The sequence below is a fragment of the Caenorhabditis remanei genome, chromosome V, assembly GCF_010183535.1.
Source record: "Caenorhabditis remanei strain PX506 chromosome V, whole genome shotgun sequence".
NCBI classification, from domain to species: Eukaryota; Metazoa; Nematoda; class Chromadorea; order Rhabditida; family Rhabditidae; genus Caenorhabditis; species Caenorhabditis remanei.
In genome coordinates, this window is record NC_071332.1 from 17,106,416 (window position 1) to 17,118,073 (window position 11,658).

Sequence of the window (11,658 nt, forward strand, 5' to 3'; positions counted from 1 at the left end):
GAAAATCACGTGTTCTAAACCAGAAAAATGAATTTCAAGCCAAATTCGAAGAGAGAAAAAGGGAGAGGTACTAACGATGGAAATACGAATGTGTGTAGCTTGAGCTTAAAAGTTTATCTGTTGATCTCTTCGTTTTCAAGCTTTTAATTTTTGTGACTCAACAATAATCCCAGCAGACCACTCTAAAGTTGAAATGATTTATGAACTTTTCGAAGGTGAGTCGTGTTTTATAAATATAGGAAAGAAAAAGAATGGAAACAAAGTTCTTATTGGAGAAATTTCCGGAAATTGGTGAGATCACAACAATAATGGAGAAAATATGATCAAACGGCATTTCATTCCATAGAATCCAAGATATCAATGAACAACTGTTTGGTTTGAGGTTTTGGGTGATAGTATTTTAACGTTAAAATTATTTGACTAAAGCTTTCATAAGTTCCGTTGATTATGTGACTAATTGATAACAGATCAGTGAATCTGGATGGTCCAAACTGTTGATAAGTGTTCAGACAGTACTGTAGAAGAGTAGATGAATACATTCTTTGATATTGAGAAACAAGGTTTTGACTTGGGACGGTTAGTTTTGAAGAAACTGAAAAAGATAATTAAAATGCCAATTGGAATATCAGACCATTGGTACCTGTGTTACAAATAAGGATAGCACTGAGCAGAAGAAATTCCTCCTTGGTGATTCGAACTTCGGCCAACTTACCGATCAGGGAGCATCTGAATTTATTCAGAACCTGGGGATGTTCCGGGAATAGAGAAGTTAACGAGGCAGTAAGAACATCGATTCCTCCTGGATAGCAAACATATCCTATATTGTCACAGTATGAGCGCATAGCGTTCCAAAGAAACACATGTTGCAGGTGATTGGATTTTATCAAGCTAGTCAAATCGTCAGATGGCAGCTTCTTAACAAAATCCATACGCTTCATGAAATCAATTGCAGTGATGTGGTTAACAATTGCCCAGTGATCATAATCAGGCTGGAAATCAATAGTTTTTTGGTCGTAGTTCACTGAATCAGCCAGTATTAGCTCGTCAAGACTCAAGTTCATATCAGTGGTGAAATTGAGGAATCTGTCTTGTCGGTAAGAATCCAAGTGAATCAAATTTTGAATAATAGTATCCAGTTGGTTATCACATTGGCTCAGAGTTCTCCAATTCATTCCTGCTGTGATACAAAGTTGGTATCGACAATATCGACACTTTGAGCAGTTCCTCTAGCTTTTGCATCTCGTCGGAAAAGTTTTTGCAGTTTGGAATCTTCGGAAGAATGCTTTACAAGAGTTACAGCAAACAATCTGTCAAAAAAACTCAATGAGAAATTTTACTTGAGAATATTTTCTCACTCCATAATTGAAAGCATTTGTAAACTTTCTACAAACTACACACGAAAAACTATTCGGGTCCATGTGGATAAGTCGAAATAGTAGAAAAGCTCAGCCGGCAAATTTTTTACACAAGAAAATGCAAGAAAGACAAGAATATAGTGAAGAAAAGCTATGAGACAATTTTTGATCTCACGAAAATTTGATCTCACGAAAATATGAGCTTAAGGTGGTCACAAATCCTACGACTCTCACAAAAGCAATGTTATTCAAACCGGAACTAAACAAGTGCTACATACTACGAAAAGTTGAACTTTTCGACTGCTCATTGAAAATTTTTCACTACAAGTAAAGAAGTAATGAGTAAGAATAAAGAATCAGTGGTCTTTGATTTGCACATGTCTATGAGTGTACCAGTCGGTTGACGCAGCCCACGGCTGCTCAACCTCCTTTGCTACACCACCCGTCTAAGTTTTACAGCGCCTGCGGCGCTTTTTGAATGTTTCAGACAGACGGGGATCGAAATTATCCCCTCGTTCTAGATCATATAACTTTTCTTCATTTGTTGGTAGTTTTTGTTAGCTACCGTTTTGGTTGAGAACAATATTAAAACACATCTGCTTTTCTGATCGAAATTCGTCTAATTTTCTCAATGAGTTTTTCTTTCCAGTAGAATATGGATTTCAGTAAGATCGATTTTTCGCTTCATCAATTGGAACTCTATCCATTTGTTCTTCTTTATCAAAAATACTACTTTAGAAGAACAGCAACTTGGTAACTCTCTTTTCCCCTTTTCAAAAGCCAAGTGATCCCTAAAATATTAAGTTAAACTTTCGGCGGCGATGCCGTCTCCCTCCTCTGAATATGGCGAACCAAGCCCATGTTTTGAAAAATCCTTATTCTAGAATTTGTTCCTTTCTTGAAAGTAACCTAGCTCCGACAAACTTTCTTATTCACAAATCAACATCACTTCTTGAGTAGTGTTCATTCACTATACTCCTAGTAGCTTCTTTAATGGTTGAGACAGCCGTGGTCTCAGATATAATTATACTAAATACAGCAAATGTCTTTTTTGTCTGACTGAGAAACCTATACCGAATGAGACTTTCCTCATTTACATCATCAAGAAATGCATTTAAAGTATTCTTTTTAAGTTTTTGACTTATCGGTGGCGATGCCCCCTCCCTCCCCAAAATCTTTCAATTTTTTTTTTCATAAACACGGAAATTTTCTTTTTAATCTGGTTTCCAAAAAGTTCTGTTTCCTGAATTTTTGACTGTTCGGCGGCGATGCCGCCTCGCTTCTCTGGAAAACTTCAAAACTAAAACTATTTTACATATATCTAAGTTCGAAAGTTAAAGAGGCTCCTTATTCAGTCTATTTCAATTTCAATTCTTCTCATTTGTACCTGAAAATGTTTCACAAAAAATTCTTAAAGATCTTCAAAAAGCAACACATTTTGAGTTTTTAATTGATCGGCGGCGATGCCGCCTCCCTCCCCATGAAGCTGCGTACAAAAGTATTATTGTAAACTGCTATCAGTTTCTGACTCGGTGGGATTGTAATTTTTTTAACAGCGTCAAAGTAGGAACTCGATCACCTATCATGACAGAATTGTAGCGGTGTGGACAGTTTCAAAAGAAAGAGACATATTTAGAACTGTTGTCCTACAAAATCTCGACAAAAAACAAAGTTATTCAAAAACTTCTTATACCGGCAGGCCATGTTCTTATCAAAGAAAAAAAACAAAAAAAGTTCCCTACATGGCGGGAACGAACTCTCTTCCGTTGCCTGAGGGCCACCTACACAGGTAGTTGGCCAGCGACGAAATACGGACCATATACGCGCCCGCGCGCGGACTCCAAAAGAATTAGCTAAGGACGAAATGTGTGCGTCATATACGGTCCGTTTCGCGTCCGCGCGCCGAAAAAGTCGCTCCTCTCCCTCCCACCGCCAGCCCCTTCCCTACTTTGTTCCCCGGTTCAGATCGTCATTTAACAAGGAAGATTAGTGATAAAATTACTATTTTATTTAAAGAAAAATAAAATAACATTAAAAATAATGAAAATAAGAAGAAAACATAGTAAATTAGACATAGAAACCACACGTTTGTCGGGCAGTCGTGTCCTTGAAATCCATCGAAATCCAATTGTCGTAGAAGCAATTTTCAGTCGTTGATTTCCGTGTTTCACTTTGTATTTCTGAAAAAATCCATTAATTGCGGAATAAAAAATAATTATAACTTACTTTCGAAAATGGGTTCCTCCCCCGGACAAATAGAGATGTCGTGCTTGAGAAGGAGTTCCGACCAATTTTATATAAGTTTCTCACTGAAAAATTTATTTTGAATAGAGAATGTTGAATACTATCACAAACCTTTGAGAAAATCGAAGAATTGGTTCCATTTCAGCTATCGCCGCTGTTTCTCTTTTTGGGATCATCGGACTGACTGAAAACATAATAATTTTTCGATCATTCACAGTTAAATGCGAGAATTTTTCACGAAAAAAATAATTAAAAGAAATTTCAATATAAAAAAAACATAAAGAAAGGCGAAACTTTCGAAAAATAGGGAAAGAAACGTAAAAGCTCCGTAAATGATTAAAAAAAAATCATTATCCGAGAGGAGTCCGAGAGCTTCGGAAGAGCTGCTGCAAGCGGCCGCCGCGGCCAGTCCATACGGACTATTTCGCCAATCCATATACGGTCCGCGCTGAGTCCGCGCGCGGACGCCTGCCGCCCATTTTCTTCTCTTTTCCCGAAGTCCACACTGCGTCCATATACAGTCCGTAGCGGGTCATATTTTCGCCGCGGACTCTATACGGACGGAAAATGGGACTGAATCCGCATGCGGACCACACGCCAACTACCTGTGTATGTACACCATTACACCAAATACGCGCGGGCGGGGCGCACTCGAGAATGCAGTCAAGAAACACCGAGTCAGTAGTATTAGAATGATATTTTGAGCTTTCTACCACCCTGTCGGGACACACCTTTTCTCAACACAATTTAGCACTAAAAACATCATCGTCTCCAGAAGACGTCAAAATCAACTTTTTCGAAAAAAGAAAAGTTCGGGCATCATCTAAGGGAAGTTTCCAATCTATCTATCTAGGTCTCATAGAAATCGGTCCAGTACGGACGGAGTTATGGCTTGCAACACATAAACGGACAGACGGAATCTGTTGAATATTATTAGTAAAGATAATAGAGTGTCGTCTCGGGAGAATCAGCTTCAGCATTTCAAAAAAAAATCCAGTAGAGGTACTGATCATCCTCGAAGTACTTATTTGTAACTGTGCAGAGGGAAAGGAGGTCCGTGAATCGAGACGGGCCGTTTTGTTGGTATTGCAGAAGACAGAAACCTTTGGTTTGTTTTGAAGAACTTAAAAACAAAAAGAAATGGGCCGAACCGGGGATTGAACCCGGGACCTCTCGCACCCAAAGCGAGAATCATACCACTAGACCATTCGGCCACAAGAAAAACATGTTTTGGAGGGCGTAGAAGAAACAGAAAGAAAACGGCTGCTCTCCTCCTGGAGAGACGGGGACGCTGACCAAACAAAACACATTCTTCACCCTCATTTCGCAGAGTGAAGCATACATATAACATTTTAAAGTTCTTTTGAAAAAAAAGACAGTTTTATCTCTATTCACCACTTTCCCACGTTACCAACTCTTTCTTAACACAAACAAATACCTAAAAACCTGTTATTTCCCTACTACCCATGCTCAACAAACATTGATTTATCGGGTCAATGAAAAATGCAAACATTGTAAACTTTTGATAGTGGGAAAGGGAGGAGAATTTAGTTTTTCTTTTTCTTCATTCTGTTAACTTATAACTAGAACCAGAAGAGATTAGTGATTAGTAAATATTATGGAGGGTATAAAAGCGGCGAGGAGAAATAGGAAATCACAATTCACTGATAATGCGTTGTATTCTTCTGGCACTTGCTGTGGTATTGGTGGTGGCTGAGGTGAGATTTTGTTCTGAAGTCTAGATTTTTGAATTGCTCTCGCCGAGACGGTTCGAATGAGTATAATCATGCTTAGGTTTAAAAAATTGGATGTTGACTTTTTTTTGTGATTACTGTATTTTTCACTGATTCATATAATTTTTTAAGCTCTTGTCTTGGGGATTCTGAATTTTTTTTGAAATTTCTTATTGTGGAGTTCCAAAGGTTTTAGTCAGCTCTCTCTATTCCAGGTCAAAGGGTCTTAAAACTAACCGAAATTAATGTTTCAAAATTTTTATGGTTTGCAAGCTGACGTCGTGAGGATTCTGATTGCTAGGATAAAACTGAAATTATGGGGATTCAGATATTGAAAAATCTTGAAGTAGGTATAAGAGCTTTTGTCATTGTAAAATTTTAGTCAATGTAACTTTTTTTCCGAAAAATTTTGACACACGATAACACGATTCAAAATTGAAATCCGTGTAAGTCGGTTCAATTTTGTCGTAGGTCAACATTGAAAACAGATTCAGAATCTTTACGACGTCAACTAGTTAGTCATATAAATTTTGAAAACATCAGCTCTCTATCTGCTTAACCTCACTTTTCCCTCTTTCATAAACTTCCAATTTCCAGGCCTCCTCCATCCGCTCCACGCGACAAGCTTGCGGCTGTGCTCAATCCACCCAACCCACCTGCTCCTGCCAGCAATCGTCCCAACAATACAGTTGCTCCTGCCAACCGACCACATCTTCCTGTTCATGTGCAGGCCAACAGCAATACCAACTCCAAACTTCCCAATGCATGCCAGCCTGTCAACAATCTTGTAGCCAGCAGTGCCAGTCTAATGGGAATACTCAATGCCAGCCAACCTGTCAGCAATCTTGTCAGATGTCCTCCTGCAACTCCATGACTTCAACTCAGATGCCATCCAGCCAATGTTTCACAGAGTGCGAAAATAATTGTATGCAACAATGCACTCAGACCCAACCCACTCAGCAATGTCAGCAGCAGTGTCAGCAACAGTGTCAGCAGCAGTGTGGAACCATGAACACCAACAACTACTACACCCAGGATCCATATAACCAACAGCAATATGGAGCGTATCAGGGATACAATAACAATAACCAGCAGACGATGATGGACCAACCGATGTACCAGAATCAGAATCAAAATCAGAACCAAATGTACAACCCATACCAACAACAACAGCCATGCCAACAACAATGTGCTCCCCAATGCTCCCAACAGACCTCGAACTCCTGTCAGCAATGCCAGAACTCGTGCCAGAACACCAACACAAACACTCAAGTGATCACTATCACTGTCCAAGCGTCCCCTCAAACCTCCCAATGTGTTCCACAATGTCAGCAGCAATGCCAGCAACAATGCCAGACCCGAACATCTTCCAACCAACAATGCGCTCCTGCCTGCTCGACGTCCTGCAATCAGTCCTGTAACCAACCGATGCAAATGGCTTGTCAAACTATGCAGAACAATCAGTGTGGCTGTCAGCAGAACTATTCGCCTTGTGGAAATGTTTCCGGGCAGTGTTGTTTGAAGAAAAAGTAAAGAGGATTGTGAAAAATTGTTTCTGTACATTTAGGAACTAATGAATAAATTCTTTTGGCTTTTATAATATTTTGTTTTTTGTTTGAATTTCCAGATTTAAAGGGGTTTCAAATCAAAATGAAGCAAATTTCAAGAGAATTAAACTTAAAACATAGATTTCAAGTCCTGAAGACGTCCGCTTTCCCGCCATATAAATTTTGAATATAATATTTTTCAAACAGAAAGTAAAGAGGTCTTTGACCGGAAATAGGGTGATCTGACTAAAACCGTTGTAATTTGACAAATTGTGGCACTACAAAAATTTCAAATAGAGATTCAGAATTCCCCAGACGCCAGCTTTCATGCCTTACTACAAATTACTTAGGTCTCACACCGAGTACTACAGTAAGCATGATTTAAAACCGCAGGCTTTGTGCCGAAACCCAATTTTTTAAACCTAGGCATGATTATACTCATTCGAATCGTCACAACAAGACAAATTTAAAAAAGTCTAGGTTTCAGACTGCTGTCATTTTTTCCGCACCACTTGCACTTTTAGCTCCGCCCACAACTCCCTGCCGCACTTGCGTTTCAGCCCGCGAATTTTTTTTTTGAAAATCCTTGTCGAAACTTTATTTTTTCACAGTAACCTTGCAACAAGGCTTAGATTTTATTCGCGTCATACATACAACGATGTAACTCGGATAATTTCAGCACTAAAAAAAGTTTGAAACCAGGTTCAGAATCGTCGTGACGTCACCTTTCTATATATGTTTCTTCTGAAAATATTACCACATGTCCAGTAGAGCACACTTGTAACAACGTGAAGCATGGTTCAGGGAAGAGCACAGTTTTTCCGATTTCCGAAGGTCGATGAATTCAATTCGCTTCATTAGAAAATCCAGTGAAATCAAAAAAACTCAGAGAAGAGACCTGTGGTAATTTTTTTTTGTGCCAAAACCTTTTTTTTTTCATTCTCTATAGAGCGCACTTACGCATTTGTCCCTTTTTCAATGTTTCAAAACAAAAAAGAACCTATTTCTATCCTACTACAGCATTATTTCCAACTTATTTGTTCTCGTTTTTTTCCCTCAACTATTACTAGCACAAGTGCATTAGCAATTCGAGAGAAAAAAAGGAGTTACCCTTCAAATGCATATATAGGCCTGCTCTCATACATAAATAGCGTCGAGACAAACGGCTCGTGCTGTTTTCGAAATGTTTTTGTTCCGTTTTTTTACTTGCTTCGGAATTAGGAGGAGTGGGTTGGGGGTAATTGGCTGTGGCTCGTCATCGGGCACATAGTTGTCATGGCCCGAATGTTGCCGCCAAAATTCAAAATTTGGCTTTTTTGGAATTTTTGTTTTTTTTTTGTGAAATAGTGTCTGAATAACAATAAAAAATGAAAAAATATCAACAAAAAAGTTTTTAAAATTAGTATTTTTTGGCCTTCGGGCTTTGCCGGACAGGGCCTTGAAAACTGTGATTGGGCGAACTTTCATCCAGACTTGCAACGGGCCAGGCCAACAAAAAAATTCTCCAGGCCCCCCTTTTTAAAGAGTATACTTGAGAAAAAATGGGAACTTTTCAGAATTTTTTTGCAAACAAGTTCCGACAAGTTTCCCATCCCTATTCACATAGGACAATTCGGTTAGCGCCTTCTTTTGACCTTTTCGAATTCAAATCCTTCCCCCGAAAAAAGTGGGCGTGGCCTCCAAGATTTTATGGTCCAGAAGCGGAGCCATTTACTTGTTTTTTTTTCGCCGAGAACTTCTACTCGGCCCTCAATTTTCTATTCCGTGCACAGCTCTCTTTTGTTTTGTTCTTCTCCCACTTTCATTTCTCCAGAAGTTTTTTTTTCTCTCCCATCTTCCGTTTTTTTTGTGTCACTTGTATTCCGAAAGACAGAATTCCCATAAATCGTTTTGCAGGAGGAATTTTTTCTTGCTTCTGAAGAGGGAAGAAGTGCAACGGCACCAAAATTTTCTTCTCTTTTCAAGTGACTCTTTGGAGAAAGAAGGAAGAAGTAAGAGGGGGGGATAGGTTTTTTGACTTGAGTTTTGGAATTTGTATTCTGGAGAGGCATCGGAAAAAAGCTTCTGGAAAACTTCAATTGTATGTAAAGAAGGATTTCTGAGAAAAAACCTTTCTTATTAACATTTTGAGCTCATGGGACTTGGCACAGTCCTGTCTAGCTGTAACCAATTATGATTACTACGAAAAGGACAACTATACGATTTTAGTTGTTTACAAATAATGTAAACAATGTTAATTAAGACTAACGATGACTGCAACCGAGGCCTAATTATGTCAATTTTGAGGCTGAAATCAAAATTTGATCAGTGTAAAATCTGTGTCAGTGAGTACAATTATTACACTGACATCTGTTCGTTTTGAAAGTGAACTGACATCATAATTCACTTTTTCGGTATTTTCCTATAATTTGACGCTTTTTTTAATTGATTTTTTCAAATTGGTCAGCTGTAAATTTCAGAGAACTGGCTGCATGTAAACTACAGAATTGAAACACTAGCTTTGATTAAAATGCCTTTTCAAAAATTATTTTTATTAAAAAAACTGTTTTTCTCCTGCCACTCACTCAATAAAGTTCCCCTAGTTCTCACTCTTATCTGTTCTAAATTTCCCTGAATGTTTATTTATTTTTCAGATTAAAACCAAACGTCTTTGCCTTATCTATTTTTCTTGTTGACATCATAATAACTTCACAAAAAAACTGTCTAATGGTTATCATCAATGTTTTCCTAGTTCGTTCTGTAACCTTTTTTTGGTAAATATATTTTTAAAAATATGGAAAACAGCAGTAAATGTGGTGGAACATGGCAAGTCGTTACGACATCTTTTGCTTGGCCTGACTTTTGGAGTTATGGGGCGTGACTTATATCATTGGAAAGCCGAGAAAACGCTGATTTTAAATATACACTCAGTTTCTGAACTGGAGGCCTGGTTTTCAAGGAAAACAAGGTCAAAGTTAGATAAAATGAAGAAAATTGCAGAAAATTGGAAATTTTTTCTTTAAGTGTCAGAAAGGAAAAAAATTGCCTTTTTCAGAAAGTTGATCTAATTTTTCTCTTATACCAGGCTTTGAGGGCAAGAGCTGAATATATATTTGAAATCAGCGTTTCCTCAGCTTTCAGCTTTCATATATGTAGGTCAGGTCCCATAACTCCAAATTGACTCCGTGGTCTTCCCTATGTATTAAGGATGACATTTTTGCTTCTGCTTGGAACCGTATCTATGAAAACTCTAATAGATTCCTGAAAACATTAGCTTTCCAGTGTTATAACTCAGTTTTGAAACTGGAAATTTAAATTACCCCCAGCTGATCCACCTTCCAAAAATCCATGAACGAGTGAACAAGACTATTACTTTTTTAAATGCCTCCCCCCTTTTCTCCCCCCTTCCCCTCCGCCATTAACGACCCCATTGGATTTTCCCACAGAAAAGTTTTCCACCCTTCCTTCCAACTCTCTCTCTTTCTCTCTCTCTGAGTCTACCTCTTTTCTTTTCAACTTTTATCTTTTATCTTTTCTTATATCATCCCCACTACAACCTTCTCGCCCCTCTTCTCCTAGGCTATCCCCCATTGTACATTTCCTTCTCCTCCCTACTCTACCCAGACTTATTTATTGTTCCTTCCCCTTACTCTTATATCAAAAACGTTTTTTTATCTGCTCTCAATATAAATTTCCCCGTTTTATTTACCTGTGATCTGATCATTTGAGGGGAAAAGTAGGAACATCCCAAACTTTTCACAACCCTCTGACATTTTTTCGTTCCATTTTTCTAAAGGAGGAAAAGACGTCTCAATTTTCAATTCTGAGTCTTATTCCGAATTCAAGTACATAGTTTTGCGACGACGAGAAAAACGAGATTTCACTCTTTTCTTGAAGAAGATGAAAAACAAATATTGAATTCGTGAATTGTACACTAGATCAGAGTGATAAAAAACTGAAAATCACATTAGAAATTATTTTTGAATGGGCGGTTTTTTATTGAATGTGGCCTTGCCAATTAAACATCGGGTAGGTAAAGGAAAAAAGGAAAAGAAAAAACATATTTGATCGTTTTCTTTTTAACTTTGAACCTTTTGCTCTTTCTCCTGAAAAACGAAAAAATTGTAGTTCTTATTTCGAATAATAATTTTTGTGTTTTCAAGGTTGAAGCTATGTTCTATAAAGCTAGTTACTCCAATAAGTAAAAATTACCTAAATTTTTTTTCAAATTTTCGGTTGTATACAAAGATGAAGCTTTTCTATTGAATGTTTAGTCATAAACGTCTCAAAAACTGGAAAAATCTGAATTTTTGTCTGAACGAATTTTGTAAACCTTTTTACGGAAAACGGAAAATGTTCATTTTAATGTATAAAATCATCTAAAAAACCTCATATTTTTCAAGGCCCTGCTACGAAAAAAGAAGATTTTTCAGAATTTCTTCAAATTCTGAATGATAGTCGAAAATTTGTCTCTTTCGCGAAAAAATGGAAAAATTCGAATTTCGAATTTTGGCGCCAATTACCCGGGCTTTGACAAGTATGTTTACCTCGAGTCTTTTCTGAAAATTTAAATAATTTGTAAGCAGAAGACGTGAGGATTCTGAATCTGTTTCTAGAATTTTCGTATTTCAAAATCGGATGTCATGATCCACAATTTTTTCAGAATAATGAACTTAAGAGTCTTAGTCCACTCTGAATCCCAATGACTTCAGCTTTGAAGCTACATTCAAAATTACTTTTTGTTAACCAAAAATTTCTTCAAAACTTTTCTGTGCAGATGTTCATGTTTAAATGACCAAT

General features: G+C 37.7%; 2 protein-coding genes across 2 annotated transcripts; one reads left to right on the forward strand and one right to left on the reverse strand.

Moving 5' to 3' along the window:
* Positions 1-605: 605 nt before the first annotated feature.
* On the reverse strand, positions 606-1,172 carry GCK72_020739 (uncharacterized protein; the record flags this gene model as incomplete). Its single annotated transcript, XM_053733767.1, has 1 exon — positions 606-1,172. The coding sequence occupies one exon, from the start codon at positions 1,170-1,172 to the stop codon at positions 606-608; it is 567 nt and encodes a 188-aa protein (XP_053582680.1).
* A 4,097-nt stretch (positions 1,173-5,269) lies between these two features.
* Positions 5,270-6,865, forward strand: GCK72_020740 (uncharacterized protein; the record flags this gene model as incomplete). The annotated part of the gene is made up of 2 exons (XM_003106408.2): positions 5,270-5,317; positions 5,930-6,865. The coding sequence occupies 2 exons, from the start codon at positions 5,270-5,272 to the stop codon at positions 6,863-6,865; spliced, it is 984 nt and encodes a 327-aa protein (XP_003106456.2).
* Between the last annotated feature and the right edge of the window lie 4,793 nt (positions 6,866-11,658).